At 36.3% G+C, this 26,895-nt stretch overlaps 1 protein-coding gene across 1 annotated transcript in view; it reads right to left on the bottom strand.

Moving 5' to 3' along the window:
- Positions 1-26,895, bottom strand: part of PCDH15 (protocadherin related 15) — a 906,505-nt gene that overhangs the window by 51,922 nt on the left and 827,688 nt on the right. Inside the window, 1 exon segment of the mRNA XM_035706656.2 lies at positions 10,373-10,588. Within this exon segment, the coding sequence (XP_035562549.1) occupies positions 10,373-10,588 (216 nt within the window).

The raw sequence follows: 26,895 nt of genomic DNA, 5'->3' as shown, positions 1-26,895 counted from the left end.
AACATTTACTGAATCCTTTCTTTAGAAAAACGGAAAAATAGTATCTATTCAGTGTGTATGACCTATCACGTATTTTTTTCCTCAATACTCTATAGTTTTTCACTCATTTAATTCTAAATACCACATATCAGTCAGTTATTATTACCATTCCACTTTTTATTTTGTTATTTTTATTTATTTATTTTTTAAAAGATTTACTTATTTGGGGAGGGAGCAGAAGGAGAAGGAGAGAATCTCAAACAGACTCCATGCTGAGCATGGAGTGGGATGCAGGGCTTCATCCCAGGATTCTGAAATCATGACCTGAGCCGAAATCAAGAGTCAAACACTCAACTGACTGAGCCACCCAGGTGCCCCCATTCCACTTTTTAAATAAATAATAAAAAAAAAACTAATAAAGAGACTTTTAATATCTTAGACCAGATTAAGTGCAGGCGAACTCAAGAATGTGTGTTCTTAACTATTAACCAATATGGAGATAGAAAATGTAAAGTTAAATCACATATTTTCATACACACACATTATACACAACTGAAAAATGTATAAATGCATATTCATCAGAAGCATGAACTGAATGTTCTGGATTAACATATTTAGCACCGCACATCTGAATATAATTTATACTAGGGGATAATTTCATATTGGCATGTATTTTTAATATAGGCTTTAGGTTCTTTACATAGGGTTTCCCATCAATACCCTATCAAAAGTCAAAAAGTCAAAGAGCTTCAAGGACCAGGCAAGTAGCTTAAATGGGGGAAGTAGCCAAAAGCAGAAAATGATAGTGAGAAATGGGAGTGTGACAAATCAGAGATCCCACAACTCATTTCTAATGAATATTGCCACCTGAGAGAAAAGGTCCAGATTTGCTGAATCTTTGTATTTTTCAAGAGAAGAAAACCAAAATATTACATGAAATATTTCAACTAAATAGAAATCTTTCAAACTATGTGTGAGTCTCATAATTTGTGCGAACAGACTATATTAAGCCAGGGGTCTGTCTGCTTTCCATGTAGACTCAAACAGGTCACACCGCCAGTTCCAATCCTGTACCTCTAGCTCACTATTGCCATCCAGGTCCATGTGTCCAAATTTCCCACAAACATGTACATTGATCCCGATTATGGCTTTAGAGGAAAAAAATAATCTGACTTCATTAGAAAAAGGGATTGACGCAATTTTTGTGTAACTTTGTCTTTTCTTATGGGTCCTGAGTAAAAAAAAGAGACGGAGGTAAAACTGAGGTATCAAAAATACATTCTGTTTACATTTGACCAGAATTTCTTTTTTAACCTGTCACCAGACCTCATCTTATGGCCTCTGGAGCCCCCAGAGGTGCCAGAACCATGGCCTCAAGACAAAGGATCCATCCTCCTGGACTGGTGCTGAATTGGTTCCTAATTCCACTCTCTGACTGAAAGGCTCCTGGGTGATGACATGGGTCATGGGTGGGCTGAGCAGTGGAGAACATCAACAGAATACTGGAGAAGGGAAGAAATGAACAAGGGTAGTTATTCCTCATATATGGTTCCTTCAATAGAGGGTTGCCATGGCCATCCATCCTGTAGGGTTGTCCACTCTGAATATAAGAGGTTCGGTAAGCGTTATCTCCCCCTGACTTCGTCAGGCCAGGAAGTTCTAACAGACCCTTGTCCCCATGATCCTCCACTATCTCTTATTTCCTTGCATCCACCCTCCATAAATTGGCCTTTCATGAAACCCTCTTCAAATTACCCAGTCAGCATATACATGAATTTCCTGCCAGATTCTTACTAATACAGATCCCCAAAGTACAAGCAGGTATCTGGAGTATGAAATAGAAAGAGGGTTCACTTTCCCAATCTTATATTAGATGTGAACAAACGTGAAGTGGGCAAGACACTACATAGGACAGGACAGGAGAGATTCAGTAGTCATAGAGGATGACCAAACTCGAGTCCTCAGACCATGGTGGTAGAAATAGGGTTTAATGAAAGAAATTTCCTAAACTGAGGATTCTAAGATAACTAAGAATTTTCAGAATTGGCATGGAACGGTGACTTCTGTGTACCTGCCACTTTTGCCCTCTTCAAATGCGAGTTCCTACTAGATATCCTGTTTCTTCTCCAGCATCTATAACAGGTGAATATATTTGTCAGATCGCTGGGCCACCAAAAATTCCTTCTGAACCTGGCAAAGAGGACAGAATGCAACAGCACAGCTGTGATCCAGGACTTTCTTCTAAATGTGGGGAAAGGAATGAAGTAGATGACCGATAATCAGAAATACAGACTGTGGCAGAGGCCGCTTAGCCGCTCACCAGCTGTTTCTACTTTCCTACTGAGAACCCAGTGAGAATGGATTTCTCAATCTCCTTTGTAGTTTAGTGGAGCCATGGGATGGAGCTCTGGCCAATTTAAAGCGGAAAGAAAGGGATATTCTTAAATCTTCCCCATGTGCAAACCTCCCTTTTCCTTCCCAGTCTCAATCTGAATAAATAAGCGATAAAAAATGTCAAAGACGCAAGATGGAAGGAGCTTGAGTCCCTAAATCTCCATTTTCTGGAATGCGATCAAAAATACCACCCAACCGTGTATATTCTTGTTGTGTCCCGTGAGAGAAAAATGACTTTGTTAGGTTAAGCCCTGAAATTCTTTGGGGTTTTTGGTTACAAAATCAGCCTACCATGACAAACACACAAGAATCTATTATGTATAAGTATTAGATTCTTACTAGATTGTAGGGCTATGGAAAACTAGAATGTTAGTTTTATGTGGATGCAGGGAAATGCTAGTATTTCCTTTTATATAGTTGTGTTTTGAAGGTTTAGAAGCTCATTTACAAGTAATCTTTTTGGAAAGAAGTCAATTGATGTGCTAGGGACTCTATTTGGGAGCAAAATTTGGCCTTGATGATAGTAATAACTCTATCATTTGTCTTTTAAGAACAGCTGGTACTTTCTCTTTATTCAGAAGGATAAAGTACTTACTTAAGATAATTTTTAATTTGCTAATGAGCTTTGAGGCCATATTCTACTGAACTAACAAAATGAATTAAGATTTAAAATCCTCCAGGGGTGCCACAGTTGTTCAGTCAGTCAAATGTCTGCCTTCAGCTCAGGTCATGATCTCAGGGTCTTGGGCTCAAGTCCCAACTCGGGCTCCCTACTCAGTGGGGAGTCCACTTCTCCATCTCCTGGGTCTCTCCATTGCTTGCATGTTCTCTCTCTCTCCAATAAATAAATAAAATATATTCTTAAAAAGATTTAACTTCCTCCAGAAAATATTAAGCTTAATATTACATACTAAGCTTACAATTTATCAAAAAGATTTTCTGATCTTAACAACTTTTGAAGACATACTTTTGCATTCTTAAGATAAAAAATAATGTAGTTAAAATTCTGATATAATAGATTTAATGTAACTTCAAAAGTATTTATCTCAGACTAACCTATAAATAGTTACTCTAAAATTTTAAAATTTCCTTCAAGTATAATATATGATTTATGGAGAACAAACACATTTTTCATCATGTCGACCAAGAGAATAAGCTAATATCATTTAAATTTTGATCTTTCAAATGCTACATCTCTGAATCTTGGCTTCATCTATCATCTGGAAAAAAAGGTATTTAAATGTTTAAATTCCTAGATTTTATTTAGGTTACTTTTCCAGAAGTCTTTATGCAAATATTTCTGGAAATATACATGTCAATTTATTATACCAACTATAATAATTCCACTTATAAGATTCTACTTTAAAAGATTTTTTTAAAAGCATATTTCTATTATTGTTGGAATCAATCTCTATAATGGATTAAAATTACAAGAGACAGTCTAAAGAAGCAAACAGTATTTGTGATGCAAAACGTTCTAAAACCAGAGGCTGCCAGTTTACATATTCTATTATTTCTAAGTCTTTTTAATTCTCCCTCATAAATTTCTTAGCTTTCCTTTTTTTCCCTTTCTGATTATCCCCATAGAGTTTAGACAGTGGTGTCCAATGGAAAAAAAAATAATGTAACTCACATATACATGCCAGATATATAATTTTAAATATTCTGGTACCCACAATAGAAAGATGAAAAATAGTGGAAGTCATTCAATAATACACTTATTCCAATATATTAATATATATTTATTCTCACACATAATTAATACAAAACAACATATTAAGGAGACATTTTTATATTTTTTATACCAAATCTTTGAAATTTTGAAAGTGTATATTTTATACACTTTATATAACACATCTGAATGTGACATAGCCACATGTCAAGGGCTCAGTGGCCACACAGGACAAATAACTCACACACTGGTCAGCGAAGCTCTAGAGGCCCTCACCATCTCCTTCTTAGACTGGTCACTGTGTCTCCTGAATAGTCTCTGGTGCAATATCATTTCTCTTGAAAAGGAAGAGGCAGCTTAATAATCTTTTTTTTAGAGAGCTTTGTATAGTCTTTGATACTACACAAAAACTCAAGTGGTAGTCTAAGATTAGTTTTGATGTGAAATTGAAAATTGGGTTCACTTCTGTTAAAACCCACTTCTCTATCTTGCACTTTGAATGGATCTTTACCCACAATGATATTTTAACATCATGTATCAGTCATTTGGAAAATACTGGTTCATTGAATAACGAAGATTTTTCAAATATTGACACATTACATTACACAATATCAAGAAAAAATCACATTCCTTAAAACGACCACCCATCTCATGGTCTTTAAGTAATGAGAAGCGGTCAGGCTTACAGTGGTGAGTGAATACAGGTTTCCAGTATTCTATTTTGTGCTGTCTCACTTTGTTCATTTTTGTTTAAATGCCTATCAAATATTCAAGTTCGAATAATCATATTTTATTTCTTTTTTTTCAAATAAAAAGCTATTCCTTAAAACACCCCAGGAAATTCAGCTTACATTGTGCTTTTCCTTGAGACTACCATCATACTTCCTTTTACAGCAGAAGTGCTTTTTGCATACTTCCCATTTCATTACAGAAAATTTGAAAAGGTGTTTAGTCAAGAGTGGGGATTTGTTAAAACTATTAAGTTTTACTACATGAGTAAGGGCACTCTTCAGGCTTTTTTTTTTTTTCCTCTTTGTGTATGACTATGAAGGATACAATGTGATGCGAATACAGTATAATAAAAACCAAAAAATGTCTTACCATTCTCACTAAAAGAGTTCTAAGCCTACTAAACCCTGAAATGATTTGTGAGATCCTCAGGATTCCAAGGACCATACTTCAAGAACTGCTAACCTACACTGTAAGAGAGAGGCCGTTCATACATTGAATAGGCATTGAGTGCCCATGATACGTCAGGCATTATTCTGGGCACTTGAGGTACATCAGGAATAAAACAAAATCAAACAGAAAAAAGAAACATCTTCATGGAGTTTTCATGGGGAAATATGAACATAAATATAGGTGCATTGTAAAGAGTTAACAATAAAGAGGTCTGAGGTGATACCATAGGCTGCAATACTAAACTGGATGATCTGAGCAGACTTCACTGTGAAATACATCCTTGCAAATATTTACAAGAGATGAGGGAGCTAGTCATGAACACGTTTGGGGAAAGAATATCCTACTCAGCAGCACTGCAAAATCCCTAAGGTGAGGACACGTCTGGCTGTTTAGAAAACAGTAAATTGGACAATATTATGGGGTCTGAGTGGGTTAGATGCGGAATAGTAGAAATTAGATCATTGAAGGCCTTCTAACTATAGAAAGTAGTCTTCTGAAATGACTTATTCTCTGAACGAACGGGGGAATATGACAAGATTTTGAGCAGGGAAATTACAAAACCTAGATTTCCTTTTAAGGGATGCTTTGGCTGTTAACACTGGACTTGAGTAGGGCAAGAGCAGGAAGTATGGGGGCAATTTAACAATTCAGGTGAAGTATGACGGTGGTTTCAACCACACTGTATCAGGACAAGTGTTGAGAATATGCAGATGGTGTATAGAAACCGTATGTAAACACAACAGTTTTTACTAAGGAATTCAATGTGTGGTTTAGGAGAGAAAAGAATCAAGAACTTTTTAGCCGAGGGAACTCAAAGATGACCTGATTATCAGTGAAATTGAGGCATTTGGAAGGACAACAGAGGGAAGAGATGTGATGAGGAGCAGGGGATCAGTTCAGGAAACATTGAATAGGTATCTTTGTTAGACATCCTGGTCTTCCTGTTGCATGGGCACATAAATATACAAATTTGCCCTTCAGAAATGAGCTTTGGGGCCAAGACATAAATGTGATATTTTTTAGAATGTTGATACCATTTTACAGTTCTGGTTACTGAATGAGTTCACCGAGTCAGTGGTATAGATAGAAAAGAATGTCTGTCGAAGAAACATCTATCTGAAAAGGTCAGAAGAAGAAAATGAATCAGCAAAGGAGACCGAGAAGGGATAGCACTGAGGTAAGAGATGAACAAGGGAGAATGGTGACCTGAAAGCCTCGTGAAGAATGATAAATAGTTAAGTGTTGCCGATGATCAAATATGATGTAGACTGGAACAACCACTGTGTTAGTGACACGGGAGTTGTGGAGGGTGGTGACATAGAAGTTCTTGGTAAGTGTTGGGAATGGATTTATAATTAGAGATAAGAGAGATTGCATGGTGAGAGATTAGAGTTCACTCTGGTAGCAAATTTTTTCTGGAATCAAGAGCATAGCAAGGGAGTGGCAGTGGATCCCTGGGTGGCTCAGTGGTTTAGCGCTGTCTTCAGCTCAGGGCATGATCCTGGAGTCCCGGGATCGAGTCCCACATAAGGCTTCCTGCATGGAGCCCGCTTCTCCCTCTGCCTGTGTCTCTGTCTCTCTGTATGTGTCTCTTGTGACTAAATAATAAAATCTTAAAAAAAAAAAAAGAAATGGAGTGGCAGTTGGAAGATTATGTATTTTTTTTGGAGATAGGAAAAAAACATGGTTATAGGAATAATCAAATAAAAGGGAGACTGATATTGCTAATGAATAAGAAAAATGGGAGACTTGCTGAAACAATATCCTAGAGCTGGTGGGTAGGAAGTTATCTGTCATACAGGTGGAAGGAATGAGAGAAGCATAGAGAGCTCATCTCAATGAGCGGGAAAGAAGGCAAAGAATATATTGACAAAAATTCTGTTATGTAAGTAGATTGAGTGTTGAGGGTCATAGAAGTAGCCTTCTAAAAGCTTTGATTTTATTTTTCATAAAATAGAATGCCAATTAATTAGGCAACAGCAAGGGTGAGGGAATATTGGAGGAATGAATGGCAGGGGTCCTTCTAGGAGAGAAGTGTAGATGGAAGTATAGTGTGGTTACTGGACCACATAAGTGTCACTTGGGGGCTTTCATCACTAATCAAAAGCAAGAGTATACTTGGGGCATCTGAGTGTATCAGTAGGTTAAGGGTCTGCCTCGATTTCAGCTCAGGTCATGATCTCAGGGTTGTGAGATTGAGCCCTACATCAGGCTCTGTGCTCAGTGAGGAGTCTGCTTGGGATTCTCTTTCTCCCTCTCCCTCTTCCCTTCCCCTCTACTCTCTCTCTCTCAAATAAATAAATAAATAAATAAATAAATAAATAAATAAATATTTTTTTTAAAGAAATATTTTTAAACAAGAAAGTCAGACTATATAATTGCATGTTTTTGCAGACACATTAAGAGTGACTACAGGGCAGGAGACAGGAGAATGTTGGAATTAATTAGAGTCATGGTTTTGCCAAATAGATATGATGTTGGGAGAAAGGGAAAGGAAATTGAATTCTGATGTGACTGATTGGTTATGATACTCATTACCGTACCATAAAGCTAGTAAGCAGGAGAGGGACACTGAGTGGTATGGGGTCGTTAAACTATATTACGCCAGATAGTTCCTGGTGGAGACTCAGAGCACTGGTGCTAGTGGGACACATTCAGTATAACGTTCAGAGTGGGAGGTTTGAAATGGAGGCTACAGAGGGGATGCATTGACTGTTAACAGCAGAAATCATTGGTTTTCAGTGGTTGCAAGAGAGAGTGGGTAAAGCCATTCATTGCAGGAAAGGCATTCAAGGAACTGGAAATTCAGAATACGGGAGGAATCGTCTGTGTGTGTCATAAAGTTGCCCCAAATTGGGACAATGGAATTTCTGGAAATGGTAATAGCTACCAGAAACTAAAGTCCCTGAGTGTATTGGGGATGGATGCATGGTTTGGGAGATCACAGCAGTAATGTCAGGGAGGTGGTGAGTGATGGGGCAGACGGGGAGAATGAAGGCTGGCTTCTAGGGAGACGAAGGCCGTTTCTAGAAGCAGCCCTGTCGTGCACGAGGGTCCTCCTCTGGCAGCCTGTGATCTGCAGACCAGGACAAACAGAAGCAGAAAAGGAGGCAAACAAAGGCCCCTGCTCCAGAAGAGAGCCCGGGAAGCAGTATCCTCAGGGGAGAACCAGATTCTCCTTAAGCAAGAAGGTTTCATCCAAATTAAACATCTTACCTTCACTCACTCCTACTAAAGATTTCCCAATGCTTTCTCACTCTGTGTAGGAAGGAGGTCCGGTATCAGGGGAGCCACCTGCTGCAAGTCCAGCCCGCCTCTCATTCACTCTCCCAGCCTCCTCTGCCAGGCTGAGTAAACACCTGTTGTGTCTTCAGGCTGCCATCACTTCCTCTTCCAGCACATGCTCTTCCCTCCACATCAAACTCCTATTTCTCTCAACATCTCCCTTCTCTATTTTATTTTTATTTTTTTAAAGATTTTACTTATTCAGAGAGAGAGAGAGAGAGAGAGAGAGGCAGAGTCACAGGCAGAGGGAGAAGCAGGCTCCATGCAGAGAGCCCGATGTGGGACTCGATCCCAGGTCTCTAGGATCACACCCTGGGTTGCAGGCGGCGCTAAACCACTGTGCTACTGGGGCTGCCCATTTTGGGTAATTTTGAAGGTGCACTTTTTAATTTCCACACAATAGTTTACAGGGTCCAAATAAGAAACCCACAGACTTCACGCTGCTTATGTACATATTACACAGCTAATCTCTGTAGTTGTGTTTTATTTATGCTATTGTAGTATTTTAATTATACTTAGTGTGGTGACCTTATTGTCTGGCCTGATAGCACCACATCCTGCAGCCCTGAAATAACAGGAAGGGAAGAAGCAACATTATTTATATTAGGTTTACGGATCTTAATTTGATTAAAAATCTATGTCACCTTTAAAATCTTCTATATCTAGGCTTATTTATATTAGGTTTACAGATCTTAAATTGATTAAAAATCTATGTCACCTTTAAAATCTAAAAAAAAAAAAATAAAAAATAAAAAAAAATAAAATCTAATATATATCCAGGTTTCTATATCCAGGGAGCCTGCTTTTCCTTCTGCTTGTGTCTCTGCTTCTCTCTGTGTGTCTTTCATGAATAAATAAATAAAATCTTAAATAAAATAAAATAAAATAAAATAAAATAAAATAAAATAAAATATTGTATGTCAAAAGATTCTCAGCTTAGATTAGCTTTCATTTATTCTAGTGCAGCTTTCTTTCTCTACATGAGGACATCCTGGCCTTCATACCAACCACATTCGTGGTCATTGGTCTTCAGAATTTTCTAGTTAGAAGAAAAATATTTCATCTGTGATGTCTACATACATGAGAAGGTTAAATTCACTCAGAGAATTAACTGAGGGGAACTGTGAAAATGAAGATTTAATAAGGTGTAAATAGCAAAAGAAAAATTATACTTGATTCTGTGTTCATGTGACAAGTATATCCAGTAGCGATTATAACTTAATTTTTTACTAGATTCATGAAAATCCAAACAATCCATGCTTCCAAGTTGGCAGAAATTCCTTAGGATAGAAGCATTGGTATTGAATATCATGAATAAACAGCAATATCAAACTGCCTTTGGGAATATTGTACCACTGAGATTGTGTGTAGCCTGCGAAAAAGAAGAGAAAAGTGGTATTTCTTGACTGAAGCCAAACATAATGGAGTCAAGGATCATCCATGCTGTCATTGAGGATTTGGGTAAAATAAGGAAATTGCATCTATTAGAATATAAATTTGCTCCAAAACATTTCTTTTTGTTTTCTTAATCACAAAAGGTCTAAAAGGCATTTAAACAGTAATAACAATTTTCATACATTTTAATTCCTACAGCATAACTCTGGAGCATTAGAAAATCTTAAGTTGCTCAAGCCAATTCTATATATATATATATATATATATATATATATATATATATATATATATGTCTTTTTTTTTTTTTTAAGCCAATTCTATATTAAAAATGAGATCTGCAGACCAGTAGAAATCCGGTGCTTGTAGAATTGCCTTCATGGTCATATATAAGAATGTATTATGATGTATTTCCCAAATGTCAAAAAATACGAGCACTTCCTCTAATCTGGACTTTTATCTACTTACCAGTACGTCTGCTTTGCCACTGAGTCCCTGCCCATAGTTGTCCGTGGCGATGACCTGGAACTTGAAGTAGGACCTCCTCATGTTGTGGAAGAGCATAGCAGTTTTTATGAGCCCGGTGTACGTTTCCACCACGAATCCTTCTTTGCCCTCTTTAATTGGTGGGATGATGAGTCGGTAGGCCATGGCACTATAGTTGCCAGTATCTTTGTCAGTAGCCTAGGAGGAAAACAACAACAACAACAAAAAACCCACAAGGTATAAATAAGCCAGAGAGAAATTACCTGTACTAGAGGGCTTATTTCTGTTTGTAAGACTGACATTCTTTGGTAATAATAACACAACACAACCCTCCTCAACGTCTATTGTTCTGGGTATTGTTATGTAGATCAACAGGCTTTGTGTCCACGGGGACCAATGGCTGTTATTAGAATGGTATTAACTACCCAACTGTGAATACAAAGGACACAGACTCTGTTATAATGTGAGTTCAGCCTGCAAAATAAGAATTTTGATTGGCATGTTTGATGGGTTCAGCTCTGGGCTGTGATCCAAATTGGTTTAAGGATGGGATGGATTGTTTACCTAGCTATTGCCTTGTGTAATAGGCATAGCATGTGATAGTGGTTTTGACCTCACCTGTTTCCCGGAGGAGAAAAAAATAAAATAATGCACTGAAAGATCTCATATGACAATAAAAGTTCAGAGCTTTTAACCAATAAATCTGGAGCTACGGAAGGAGATCCTAATTAGTTAATACCATGTCATAATCAGAGATTAGTTTACTAATCCAGGTTCTTTTTTAATGAATCTATATCCAATTCTCAGATTTGTTCTTAGTTGCAGGTACTCACGATCTACAGGTTAAAGTTTCTTAATATTTAGAATTTAAAAAGAGAAACAGTTGTTTAGTTTAGTTTTTTTTTTTCTTTTTTTTTTTAATGAAGCTGTGAGTATAATCTATTAGTTTGTCTCTATGGGTTCTACTTCGGAGCTTTTTCAGAATGCCAATTTGGGAATTATTTCGTAGTGGCGTATTTGGAAGAGGAATGACGGATAGGAAAGTCTCAGTGAATCTATACCAGGCTACATAGATCTTATTCATGATACTGCATATGTATGTTTTATATTATTATTATTGTTGTTGTTATTATTATTATTATTATTATTATTATTATTATTATTTTCATTATCTGGTTATTCTTATTTTTACCAAAGATATTATTAAACATGTATCAAGCATTTTTGATTTTTCATTACAACACTAAGGATTCCAAAAAGCATCATCTTTTTTAATAAGAACTCTGAGGAATGTATCATTACAATCAGGTAAATTAGTGCTGTCCAACAGAACTCTCTGTGTTGATGGAAACGCTCTGTGTTCTGTCTGACACAGCAGCAACCAGCCACATACGGCTAGTCAACACTTGAAATGAGGCTAATGGGACTCAGAAATTGAAATTTGAATTCTAATTAAATTTCAAAAGCAAGGGCTACCTAGTAAGTGGTAAAGTTGGGATAGACATAATGATAATAATAGTAAATAACAGTGAATATATTAGATTTTATCAGAGAGATGGAATGCTATAGATTATAAACTGCTTATAGTACACTATACAGTTGAGAAGATGTTTAAAATGCTTTCATATTTGCTGTCATCTAATTGAAATATATAGTTTAATTATAATTTTTAACCTGAAAGTCAAGCAGTATGACAGTTAATTTGGAAACTCAATTACTTGTACATGTTATTAGCATCTTAATAAAACTTCAAATCTACATTTACTTCTTTTAAAGATATTTACTAATGCAAGTGGAATATATAACAATTCACCTTAACTCTCCAACTTTATTCTGTGTGTTGATACTGTGTTCCATCAATTTGAATGACCGTGCTCTATCTCTAAATAAATTAAGAGGGAAAAAAAAAAGAGCTTAACTATTAAGCTTCAAATTCTATATGTGTGCTTAACCATTGAAGACATTTCAGGGTAATTCTGACTTCCTGTCAAACAAGGTAATTTAAAGTAAAAAAAAAAAAAAAAAAAAAGCTATATTTAACTTTGTGATAAAATATTTCTTGAATTTTTCTAAGAAGTCAAAATTCTCAGCTTTAGAATAAGATGGGCTCCACTATCAGCTCAATTCTGTAGATGGTCTGCATGTTTCACAGAATGGCAGGGCCTAGTTCTGGCATTCAAGGGAAAGTAATTAGATTTCAACATTAGATCACATTATCACTAAAAGGAGAAGAACAAAGAAAAAGTAGTTATCAAAGTGTTTCTTTTTAAGCTTTGAACTCAGGGTTTTTATTTATTTAATAAAGGAAAGCACAAAAAATAAAAAGCACTTTCCCAGATAAAATTAAAATCAGAGTTTGAATCAAGTAATCAAAGACATTTCTTTTATATACTATAAGCAAATTTGGGACTAATGCCAAATAGGTCAGAGATCTGTTTAAGTATTATCTTTTAACTTATAATTAGCATGAGTGTTTCCACTGAAATAAATTTTTTACTGTAATTGCAAATGGCAGTGAGGTATAAAAATGTGCATAAAAATAGATCATAAGTGTACAGATCAATAAAATTTTGCAAGCTATACACCCATCCATGTGACTAGCACCTGCATCAAGAAATAAAGCACTACCAGCATCCCAGAATATTCTGTATGTCCTTGGAGCCATACCCACTCCCCACTGTGTTTATGTATAAATGAATTGATTAGTTATGCTTAATTTTTAACTGTATGTTGATGGGATTACACTGTATATTTTCCTTTCTGTCTGAATTCTTTTACTCAATTTTGTATTGTGAGTTTCTAAATCTTTGTATTTTTAAAATTTTTATACACATTTTGAATCATTTTACTTCATCTTTACTATAATACTATGAGATATATATATAATTATTCTCTATCTTACCTGTGAGACTCTGGTAGTTGCATATCTTATCCACTATGCTATCTCTATGCTTCAGGATTTGAATTCTAGTCATTCCAACTCTAGAATCTAAGTCAAATTCACCTCTCCCCGGCTCCCTTCCCAAGTATTTACAGCTACCAGTGCTTTTCTAAAAGGCCTGTGCTTTTTAGAAAATGTTTGAATTTTTCTAATTTGGGTATAGTTGACACACAATCGTGTATAACACAGCGATTCAACATCTCTATACATTATGCTCTGCTCACAAGTTACAAACCCTGTAACATGACACAATCACACTTAGAAAAGAAAAGGTGGCTACAAGAAAATCATCATGACTGCTTAGTCCATTAAGTTTCTTTGCACAGTTCTTACTGATTAACCTCCGATTTCAATAAACAAGTAATTTCACTGTCTAGTTTTCCTACTTTATTAAATTCAAGATTGCCTATTTTATCTTCACGGCTTAAGGTGCATTTTAAAACACACTGAGGTAAGAGGGAAGGGGACTCAGGAGACAAGTCCCTGTTTTGGGACAATTTTGGTTTTAGGTTGACTTCTAACCTGAAAGTCAGGTCACCAAAAAACAAAACAAAACAAAACAAAACAAACGAACAAACAAAAAAACAGGTCATAATAAGAATCACATGATCCGACTAATGGAAGATTACCAGACCCCAGTCCCTCTGGCAATAAAAGCCACAAAGCCTGGACCTTCTTAAAATTGCTCCATGTGGGTGATTCCACAACCCCAAAACAATAGAAAAATGAATTGCCCAGTAAGTCATAAGCCCAAAGTGAAACAGTAGACATTTCCCTATTTGGTTAGCTAATTTTTAAAAAATATATAAAACTCTTTGTTAGATGCAATGGGGTCCTCTTCCCCATCAAGGAGGAGAGATACTGCTTTGTGAAGTCTCTTCTTTCTCATTTCTATATTTAATGAATCTTGGTCCCATCCTCTAAACATCTTGCTCTTGAATTCTTTCTCACACAAAGCCACATCGCTCTTGGCAAAGCCCTCCCTCTCAGGACCTCTCAGGTATTCTGGCATCAATACCTTTCCTGAAGCAAATATTCATTTAATACAAGTTTGGATATGGGATTAGCAAGTACAACTCAGAACTATGTATTTTCTTTTATGATTTTTCACAGTGCATTTGGAGCAAATTGTCAAAAATGAGTTACAGGGTTTAAAAAAAATGTTTACTGGAGTTTTTTCCAAAAATATAAGACTACTTGTCATATATACATTTTCAATAATAATTTCAGTTTGATTTTCTATTTCTTTGAGTGGGCTTAATCCTCTTTAAATCTCAAAGACCTCATTTCAAAAAGCAGGCATTGATGATGGTTGCCAGGATCATCAGCATTCTTTCAAATCTCCCCCTCTCTCCCAACTACATCTAGTTGAATATAACAAGTTAAACAGCAAATGATAAACATTCCAATAGGCACTACAGTTAGAAGCGATATAAAGGATTTTCAAGTTCAATTTTTAATCTATTCAATTTTCAGCAAACACATGATTTCATATGGAAACCCGTATAAAAGATGTGACTGATCAAAGCTGGGTGTGTACATTAAAATCACACACTATAAACAAGCAAATGTTCCTTTATGAAGTTAATTAGAAGACACAGTATATTTAAATATACACCCAAAATACTGATAACAAAATTAAGAACACAATTTTAAATCTGGTTACAGATGTGAAAAGTGAGAGTTTCAGTACAGATTGTACTGCAACTATTTGCTTCGTACTTTTAATGGTTTTAAATTCACTTCTTCTGTGTGTGTGTGTGTGTGTGTTGTGCTTTAGAGGACACTCAATCAAAAGTTGGGTGTGATTTTGGAAAAAAATATAATCACTTTGAGTTTCAACTTTCCTTATTCACAAAATCAAAAAAAAGTATTGATCAACAAGCATTATTTTCAAGACAAATACATATATGTAAAAAAATACCCAAGTATAGTAAAACCATTATAATTTAATTTTTACCATAATATTCAAAAACTTTAATTTTTCATATCAACGAATATGCAAATTTAAGCAAAACATTAATTTAAACTTATTACTCCAGGCATGTTATTCTAAGATTGTAATTTCCTTAAAAAATCCATTAATCAATTTTTTCAAAATGTGTATACTTTGCTCTCCTCTTTCTTTTATCTTTTACATTTCTCTTTATTGCTTCCAGACCACTTCTGAGTCAACCTTGCAAAACCTCTTCCCCAACTGAAATCCACGCATCTATTATGTGGTACACACTCTACACTTTGTTGTTGCTGAATATAATGGGGCTTTGGTATCTGACTCTTGGTGTGCCTCTTCTACTTGGACTTTGTCCCCCTCTGTGAATGTCAGTGTTCATGTAGATGACACAATCAATGACCCATCTTTATATTCTCAGGCATGAATAACTGTCATTGACCTTTTTTTTTTTTTTTAAGATTTGATTTATTGATTCATGAGAGACACACAGAGACACAGGCAGAGGGAGAAGCAGGCTCCATGCAGGGAGCCTGATGTGGGACTCAATCCCAGGACCCTGGGATCATGCCCTGGGCTGTAGGCAGGCACTAAACTGCTGAGCCACCCAGGCGTCCCTGTCATTGATCTTTGAACTGTCTCATTGCATTGATTCTATCCTGTAAGCACACACTAGTCTTCTGACTTATAGAGATACTCCCCCAAAGGAAGCACACGATCTCCGGAAGTGTAAACTTTAAGGTATACATTTCTGACTGCAAACTCCCATCACTTCCTTATTCAATTAAGAATTCTTTGATACCAGGGAATTTTCAGTTCCACAAACACCTTTCCTGTTTTCATTACTTTGGGGCTTATGTCCCTTTCCCTTCCATCATGGATGTCACAGGGGTCATGCTGTTCTCACTGCTTTGCCTTTTCACAATACCTAGACCCTTCTCCTTTAGAACCAATATAACTGGAGCAGCCCGGGGGGCTCAGCGGTTTAGTGCCACCTTTAGTCCAGGGCGTGATCCTGGAGACCTGGGATTGAGTCCCACGCTGGGCTCCCTGCATGGAGTCTGCTGCTTCTCTTTCTGCCTGTGTCTCTGCCTCTCTGTCTCTCTCTGTGTCTCTCATGAATAAATAAACAAAATCTTTAAAAAAAAAGAAATATGTTTTAAAAAAAAGAACCAATGTAACTGCCAACTGATGACTGAGGAATTCTGAAGATTAGTCAGGTAGACTAGTGCTTCACACAGTATCTCAGTATCTTTCCCACTGAGTATGTTTTATTGAAACTACTTTATAGGTAAAGGAACCGAAGCACAGAGAGATTAGTCACTTTCTCGTAATCACAAAGACGGTTGATAGCACATGTCGGGAGGTCTCACTCTAAAACCTATACTGAAACTCCTATCCTCAGTATGTCATACTAAGCAGCAGGACTGGGACCCCAGTGAACACAGCACTAAGAGCTGCATAAAAGACATGTCAAGGAGATGAGAAGAAAATAATAGATATGCAGGCCAAAGCCCAAATGAAGGCAGGAATACAAAAATCTCAGCGCTGATGGTAATAACATTCAGAGGGTATTTTGCTGAACCAGGTGAACTTAAAACTTAATTCATGAGGTCATGAGTGGTTCTGAGAAGAGGAAGCAAGACCCTTCTTAGGATGATAAATCTTCACATTAAGGGCAATTGAGAAACTCACCTCTCCTTTCCAGCCACCACCACTGCCACCACCCCAAAACTGCAAGTAAACCTCTTGGCTTAAACCTTGATGTTTAGTGGAATGGGAAATAAACCTTCCTTGGGAATTAATCCAACCAACACAACCGCCCTCACTGGAGTCTGCAGCCATTATTCACACACTACCAATTTGCTCAATTCTAGGAGAAATCATAATATCCTGATTTTGAAAATGCAGTGGCCCTAAATTCTACCTGAATGAACAGAAAAACCAAAACTGAGAATTTGAGAAAAGTGACCTTTAACTAATAATGGCCTAGCCTCCTCACAGAAGCAAGTCCTTTTTCAAAAAAGCCCCCTCTAACTTATGCCTCAAATCATTCTAACAAACAAGTTCCAAGAAAGATAAAAAGTTAGAGTAAAACAATCGTCAAAATGAACAAGCAATAAAATATCATAAAAGGGAGCTTGTTGCAAAAAAAGCAAAGTCATACTGCATAGGGAATTAGCAGGCACAGAGTATAAAGCAAATATGTTCAATGTTTCAGTAAATAGAGTCTTAAAAATAAGAAAAAAAAAAGAATGAGAATAGTTGAAAATAAATAAAAAGTATCTTCTGGAAATGATGAAATAATTGAAACAAAAAACCCAGAGATGAAGCTGTTAGCAGCCTAAGCATCGCTGATGAGAGAAATTAGTGAACTGAATGATAGGGATAGAAGAAATGATGCAGAATGCCTTACAGAGCCACAGAGATGAAAAATGTAAAAGCAAGTCTGAGATATAGTGTTTAGAGTCATCAAGTTTAGCAAACATCTCATCAGAGATTCAAGGAGAGCAGACAGGATAGAATTTTCCAGAACCGATAAAAGACAACTGTCGACAGATTGAAGCCCAATAACCTACCAATAGAATAAATACAAAGTGACCTACACAGAACATGCAACAGTGCCCCCCCCCAACGGAAAGGGGAGTCATGGAAGGCCTTGGCACACTCAAGCGTGGCCTGGAAAGGTACCCACGGAAAGTTCTAGACTGTGCGCTTTGAGTGAAGGGCATGTGATTCCAGTGGGAAATCTAAGATTTAGGAAGAGGTGGAAAAAGCGAAGATAGTATTAAATGTCTGAAAAAGTCTACTTAAGCAATAACCGTAGTTATTGTGTGGCTAAAAAAAAATAGAGTAAAATATCCCAAAATAATAATCCATAAATATCAATGGGAGGGACTCAATTTAAGCATCCTAACATTCTGAAGAATATTCGGGATGGAGGGGACACTGGTATTTTTAGGTACGAATGTGTTATCATTTCTAAGGTAAACCCTATTCAATAAGAGCATCTAACTTCTCAAATACACTAAGTATACGTGCATGGAGCAAGGCAAGAGAAAACCAAAATAAAATGATAGAGGGCAAAATCTTATATCTGCAACTATCAGGAATGTAATTCAATCTTCTAAACAGGCCAGGTCGATCACATTGGATGGAATATAGTCTAGTCTGACATATAATATATCATCCCTAAAAGAAGAAAAGTGATTGGAAATGTAAGTCCAAATTGATTTATATTTTAATCTAGAACACATTTCTTTTCACATAGAAATTTACCTTTCTGGCATTTTGGGGAGAAATGCAGAAAGAACTGATATTTTTAAATGTTAATAATATTAGAAGTTAGTCTTGATGCGTTCTGTGTGGCTACGAACAAGTTCAAAAGGAAATTATTTGCCAAAGAGATCACTGATGAATGTGTAACCGTGGATAAAGCAAAACAGCTAAGTGGTTTTGTTTTTGTTTTTTTAATAAATCAACTGCTATGAATATAGCTTGCCTTACTTTCTAAAATAAATGGGAAAATGGGGAATATTCCTAAAAATATCCTAAGAAAGAGAAAAAAAGTAAGTAAAAATTACAGGATCCATCATTTTTAGATAGTGATAAGGGGACATCTAATAGGCTTGGTTAAACTAGCACTTAAAAATGAAAACTGGCTCATCAAGAAAACTATAACAGAATCAAATTTGCTAAAGAATCAATGTCACTTTGCTTAATTCCATCAGCTTCTTTTTTTTTTTTTTAATTTTTATTTTTCCATCAGCTTCTTTATCATCAAAGATATACCCTGGGATCCCGGGCACAGTCATTATTATCTGGAAGAGGTAACCCTGCAAGACTTGATTCGCAGACTTCTGGGAGTTTCTGTTAGTGAGCAAAATCAGGAAAGTTATGTCTAGAGTAGTTTTAGAAGAATGAGAATCAGAAATGAATATTATAATTATACCTGCTGTAATTATATTTCTAAATGAAAGCTAAGACACAGGAAACCACTTATGCATTTCTACGACCTCATCTGGAAATTTTAATGCACACAGGTGCCCAACATTAAGAGAAAATCACCAAATAATTGCCTCTATCATACAGGGGTGTAGGTGAGCCCATTAATTTTGTTGCAGCCTAAGTAACTGTTCCCCTCTGTTGCCTAAATGAATACTGTGGATACAGAAATATTAGTGGAATAATTAGTGAGGTCCTAAGAACTTCCAAAGCCCATTAAAGTCCAATAATGCTAACTTTTAACTTCAGCTTTCCAATTAGACCCCATTTTAACATTTAACAGCACTGAAGGCTCACTTTCCCCGAAATAGAGTGGAAGGTTTTTAAGAATGTCAGGGTAAAAATGGTCAAATCCCACATTTTCACCTACTGGAGTCAGTATGTCGAGCTGTGTTTGCCACGGGCAAAAAGGACAGATCTTCGGCTTCGTAAACTATTCTAACTTGGCTCTTGTATTTGCAGGAACTACAAAGAAATCTCCACTTTCAAGCACTTCAAGACAAGGCATGTGTCCAACATATGATGAAATATGAACGAGGAAATGAAAATGTCAGGTGGACTGCTCTCTTTACAAGTCTATTCAAGATGTATGCAAAGAAGCAGAAGAAGAGAGGGGAGAAGCATTTTATTTTTTATTTATTTTTTATTTTTTATTTATTTTTATTTATTTATTTATTTATTGTGGGGGGGAGAGGCATTTTAAATAAGAAAGCTTAGTGCTTGGGTGTTTATCAGGATGCCAAAAAAGTGATCACTCCCCCACAACTCCTAGTTTTAATGTGTGCACTTACTTTTTGTAGAGTTAAGTAAGAATCTGATATTCCATTGTATACATAAACCACATCTTCTAGAAACGACAAATACCCACCATTTGCTTCGACGTGGATGGACCTGGAGGGTATTATGCTGAGTGAAATAAGTCAATCGGAGAAGGACAAACATTATATGGTCTCATTCATTTGAGGAATATAAAAAATAGTGAAAGGGAATAAAGGGGAAAGGAGAAAAAATGAGTGGGAAATATCAGAAAGGGAGACAGAACATGAGAGACTCCAAACTCTGGGAAACGAACTAGGGGTGGTGGAAGGGAAGGTGGGTGGGGGGTAGGGGTGACTGGGTGACGGGCACTGAGGGGGGCACTTGATGGGATGAGCACTGGGTGTTATTCTATATGTTGGCAAATTGAACACCAATAAAAAATAAATTTATAAAAAAAAAGAATCTGATATAATTTGGAGATATTCTAATGAGTGTAATGCAGCTGGCTGTAGAAACAACAATTTAATAGTGGTCTGTTGACCCCTGCAACACCTTTCCAGGAGCTTTACTGTTGTTTTGTTATAGTTAGCGTCTGCCAAAGTTTACTCTTTTTTAACGATTTTATCGATTTTAGAGACAGACGAGAGAGCATGAGCAGGGGGAGGAGCAGAGGGAAAGGGAGAAAGAGACTCTCAAGCAGACTCCCCTGCTGAGCACAGGGGAGCCTGGGGTGGGCCAGGATCCCAGGCCCCCCGAGATCATGACCTGAGCCAAAATCAAGAGTCAGACGTGTAATTAACCCATCGAGCCACCCAGGAGCCCTGGCGAAATTTACTCTCAAAGGGTGGTGCCAAATATCACATGATAACACCCATTTGAAAAATCAAAGAAACTGAAAAACAGCAAAACCTTCTTTTTATCACTTTTACAGTTTTTCATTTACATCCCGAACTATGTTTTATCACAGAAGGCATGAGATTTAAACATCGGGAAGACTCGCATTTATGTGATAATCGTCCTTTCCTTGTAAAAGCTTCAGAAAATAAATATTACCTCAAAAAATAATTGCTTTGTCCTTTTCCTCATTATTGCTACGGTCATGACGGATCATATATTCCTCAGTGCTGTGAAGGGAACGCTAAAACATTTGCCCCACCTTTTCATTCACATGGAAAAGAAAGGAATTATGCTCCATCCAGAGATGCAGTAACAATGGGAAACGTTCAATCCGAGAGATTGAGAGAGAGGAAGACTAGCTTTTCATGTTGATTCTGAATCCCAAATGTTCAGGACTTTTCACAAAAGCTCACTTATTATGGAAATATTTAAGAAATCTGTGCCTTTGCACTAATTCCGTAGTTAGGAGTTCAAGTCCTTCAGCATTCCAAGCAAGTTGAATGACACACTCATCATTTCTAACTCTGTGTTCCTCCCCAGTGACATTAAAACCAACAACTACTCCAAACCAAATAGAGTTTCATATGTCCCCTGCTCCTGGCCCTCTCCAGGCTACCATGGTTGTCCCTCTGGCTGTGGTCTTCCTGCCTGGCAAGGGCCTCCACCTACACAGAAACTGAGCGAAAGATCTCAGCATCCATAATCTCATCCCTGGCCTCCTGACGTCCAGGACATCAGCAAGCCTTCGGCCTTGGACTCTGCAGGATGCCTCAGTGCAGAGACTATCTATCACGCGGACGCTGCCCAACGCAGGCTCTCCTGTCTCATTTTTCATTCCAGCAACAGCTGAAAAGCCATTCGAGAGCTTCCACCTGCCACAGGGGGACATTAAGACAAGTCCATGAAATATCCTGTCTGAGCCCAGTTCACCATTCCAACTTCTCACCCTACATTTAACTCTACTGATATTTCCCCCAAACTACACTACTTAGTTTTTTTTTAGAACAATCTATGTTGCTTTAGGATTCCAACCCTTTAGGATTCCAAAACTTTGTTTTAGGAGCAGTGTTTTCTAATTTAAAACATCTCTTGTGGGGCACCTGGGTGGCTCAGTGGTTGAGCATCTGCCTTTGGCCCAGGGCATGACCCCGTGGTGCTGGGATCGAGTCCTGCATAGGGCTCCCTGCATGGAGCTTGCTTCTCCCACTGCCTGTATCTCTGCCTCTCTCTGTGTTTCTCATTAATAAATAAATAAATATAATCTTTAAAAAATGAAAAGAAATGAAATAAAAATAAAGTAAAATAATAAAATAATAAAATAAAATAATAAAATAAAATAAAATAAAATAAAATAAAATAAAATAAAAAAAATAAAAAGTCTCTTGTGTACTAGGCCAAAGGATGTTCCCGCTTGGCCTATACTTGGTACACACACACACACACACACACACACACGCACACACATTGAATATATATAATATTAAGCAACGTAGTCAACCCTCAGTTTAAAGGACTAGTGTTCTGAAGGCTGTCCTGACTCCAAACTAGGGGTAGTGCTACTTCCACCTGTATGCTCCTCATACTTATATCTTATATATCTTATATATATTTTACTAGAGCATTTACCCTGGCATATTATAATATTTGTGTGTCTCCATTACATATAAAATTTGTTTCTTAGTTTTCTTTTTTTTTAGTTTTCTTATAATATTTTATGTCACTTGATTTCCAGATTGATCACTAAAATGTATTTTGAAAACAAAAATGAAAATTTAAACTAGGATATATACATGTCTTCAAAAAAATCCTCTTGAATAGAAACTTTTTTTTTTTGTTTTGTTTTGTTTTTTTTAAAGCTTACTTTTGTTCCCGTCATTACACTATTTAAGACAGGGTGTCCTTTGTGCGTTGAATAATTTGGACCACCCTGCTTCATAAAAAGATTTGAGTGTCTTTTCATTTAAACATACTCATATGTAATTTTTACAATTTTAAAGCAAAGTTAATATTAAATAATGGCATTTTCATTATTGCAAAAAGGTTTAGAATATGAATAATGTATAAGAAGCCTATTTATCCTTCAATTATTAAGTTTTAGAGAAAATCCAGGGAACCAGAGAGCAGGGCATTTGCAAATTAAATCAGAATGCTGAATCTTCTTTGCATTCTCTCCGACAATGTTGGATTGCCCCCATCTAAGAAGAAAACAACAAGCACAAACAGAAAGCTTTACTACAAAAAAACAAACCTCTATCATTACTTTTTAAAGAGTAATGTCAAAGGAAAATAGAATTCAATTTATAAACCTTTTACTTTGGAAAATGAATGGAGAACTTTCAAAAATATATTGAATATAAAGTACTAAGATGAAACCAATGATTAGCAGAAGAAAAGCCTTGAGGACCAATAAGGTGACACTAATTATAAAGAAGTCTGTGTTTACAGAATGGTATGGTGCTATTTACCCATGGGACAATAAAATTTGTCTCCTTGACTATATGTAAAATGCAACATTTTAATATAAACAACACAACACATTCAACAAAAAGAGTTGCTCTCTGCAATGTCCCTCATTTAAATTGGAGGTATTTTAGAACCCTCCATCTCTTTATATATATATTTTTTTTTTGAATTTTGTAACAATGTATTTTGTCTAACATCTGACAATTTTGCTAAGAAGAAATAGCTGTAACATTAAACTGAAATTCCTGATATTGTTTTTTTGTTGGATGAAATTCTAAAAAGAATTGGCCCCGGAACAATATGGTATAAAGCAGAGTGGCCAATATTACAATCCCATTTTGAGATAATATGATAGAATATTAGCATTGCCAATTGCTGATTTTTAGAAATATTGTTGTTTTTTGAGAACCATGGATGAGAATATAATAATTTAGGAATCTAATTTTGCAAAATTGCTTATGTGCTTTTGTTTTCCACTATGTTTTCCTGATTAAAAATTCCTAAATCATTCTTTCTTTTTTAATTCCAAAGTTGTTTTCATCTAATTATTCTCGCTCTGTGTTATTTGTAACGATGAAAAATTACAACAACTTAAATAGCCAACGGTCTTTTATAATGTGTCTAATATACAAAGTATTTGATTAATTCTTGGTTATTACAGAAATATCAGAAGATGTATATTAACAAAGACATACTGAAGACCCTATATTAGATCCACTTATAGTCATAACGAATATCTTTATATATGTATCATTTTATATTTTCTATATATACATAAGCTTTCCGTGAAGGGGATCATACCATCTGTATGGCATTATAACCTATTATTTGTAGTCGTTAACCAGTCAATATAGAATATTTTGTATTTCATACAAAAAGTATATTTCTATTTCAAACAACATAATAGTAAGAGTAGGATTTTAAAATATTGTAACAAACAAGTAATACTATTTTTAAAAATAGACATTTTAAAAAATTTTTATTTATTTTTAAATTTTTTAAATAAACATATTTTTTAAAGGACACATAAAGTCCATAAATTATTATAGACCCATCCCAAGGAACACCAACATTATTAAGCCTCGAACGATAGTTACTAGATGGTTTCTATACCTTGGCCATTGTAACTAATGTTGCAATAAACATAGGAGTGCCTATATATTTTTTAATAGGTGCTTTTGTTTTTGTTTGTGTGTGTGTGTGTGTGTGTGTATGTGTGTATGTGTGTGTGTGTGTAAATACCTAATAGTGCAATTGCTGGGTCATAGGGTAGTTCTGTTTTTTTAGAGTAGTTCTATTTTTAATTTTTTGAGGAGCCTCTGTACTGTTTTCCGCGGTTCCAGTTTGCATTCCCACCAACGGTGCATTGAGGGTTCCTTTTTCTCTGCATCTTTGCCAACACTGGTTGTCTTTTTGATTTGAGCCATTCTGACTGGTGTGAAGTGATATCTCATTACGGTTTTGATTTGCATTTTCCTGATGCTGAGTGATGTCGAGCATCCTTTCATGTGTCAGTTGACCATCTATATGTCGATAGACAAATGGGTAAGGGAGATGTGATACACACACACACACACACACACACACACACTGGATTAGCACAGCCTTAAAAAAGCGATGGGATTTTGGCATTTGCAACAGGACGGATGGACCCAGAGGGTGGTATGGTAAGTGAGGTAAGTCAAACTGGGAAAGATGAATACCATATAATTTCACTCATAGGCAGGATCTAAAAAAAAAAAAATGAATAATAAATTAAAAAAAAACAGAATCAGACCCATAAATACAGAGAACAAGCTGATGATTGCCAGAGGGGTGGGTGCAGGAAATATTGGTGAACGGGAAGGGGAGACATAGGCTTCTAGTTATGGGATGAATAAATCATGGGCATATAGTCACTGGTATGTAATAGCATCATGTAGTGGCAGATGGGAGCTACACAAGGATGAGCACAGCACAATATATAGGAAAGTCGAATACTATGCTGCACACCTGAAGCTAATGTCATATTGTGTGTCAACTTAAAATTAAAATTAAAAAAAAATTAAAAAAAAAACACTTACTGGAAAATATTTATATTTGATAAAATGGCTAGTTTTTGTTTGTTTTCTTTTGGCCAAGAAATAGCATTGGCTAATCTGTTTCTAGCCTTGTTACCTTTGGCCAATCTGCTGTAATCTAAATAGTTCTTTAGCCAGTTGAGAACTAGCGTTGACAATGATTGGGATTATTAGATGCAGGTTGAATGTCAGCACTGAAAAAGTGTAATGAATAAATGATCATATTCAAGAAAGACCTGGGAAAACATAAGGGATCATCAGAGTGTGCACCAAGTCTTCTGTATTGGGCTCAGGACTCTTAAAAATAGAGTATCATTTAACATTCTTAACTCTGGCGAGTAGAAAGAACAAGATCCCTTCTACAGAAGCCATTCCTGAAGTGTGTATGTGAGAGTATAGCTCTGCAAATGACCCAAAATCACACATTTGGGGAGCAGGACCTGGAATCCTTGACTTTAAGGTCCCTATAAGATTTGCCAGTAAACTGATTGTGTGGAGGGGCACCTGGGTGGCTCAGGGTTGAGCGTCTGCCTGTGACTCAGGGCAGGACCCCACGGTCCTGGGATCAAGTCCCACATCCCACTCCCTGCAGGGAGCCTGCTTCTCCTTCTGCCTCTGTCTCTGCCTCTCTCAGTGTGTCTCTTGTGAATAAATAAATAAAATCTTAAAAAAAAAAAAAACAAACTGTGTGGAGGAAAGGATGCACTGCACTGAAGGCTATTCCCAGGGTCCTTGCTTCAGAGAGATGACACCTGTACCCACTAACAGATTTTCTTAAAAATTGAAATCTAGTATTTCTCCTTCCATCAGAATCAGTAGGAATTAAACAAAGACAAGCGGCTTTACCTGTGCATCTCTCTTGCAGGACAAAGCAGAACACAAACACTGGCAAAGAGTAGTTATCGTTTGTACCGTTTTCCTAGTGACGCTGCTCCGTTAAATGACACAGTAAGATAGAATTCAATGTTTTAATTGCATTTAGTACTAATGAGACCCTTATAAACATAGGTGAGATTACACATTTTCATTGTGTCCTGTTCCTTCCCTCATTAGTTATCCCTAATTTTCATGATGACTATTAACACAACATAACATTAATATGCTCAGGAGGTGCCAGAAAAGATTACGTGTCATGCTGTGATTCATTAAAGCCAGAGAAAGGACGCTTTCATTTTTCAACTTTTTAACAGATAATTCATTTTATAATCTTGAAAGATAAATTTTCTGAGGTTCAGAACATTCTATTAATACTTTTTCTTTGAAAAATGGCATTATTTCACCATATCTATCTACAAAGGGAGAATTTAAGGAATCTATTTAACATCCTTAAATTGCTGGCCTTTTCTGGTTAGTGATTATTATTATTATTATCATTATTATTATTATTATTTGGCTTCAGTGTCTTCTTTCTGAAAAAGTCTATTGAAGA

The sequence above is a fragment of the Canis lupus genome, chromosome 26 (assembly GCF_003254725.2).
Source record: "Canis lupus dingo isolate Sandy chromosome 26, ASM325472v2, whole genome shotgun sequence".
Taxonomy (NCBI): Eukaryota; Metazoa; Chordata; class Mammalia; order Carnivora; family Canidae; genus Canis; species Canis lupus.
This window is presented reverse-complemented; position numbering and strand designations above follow the sequence as displayed.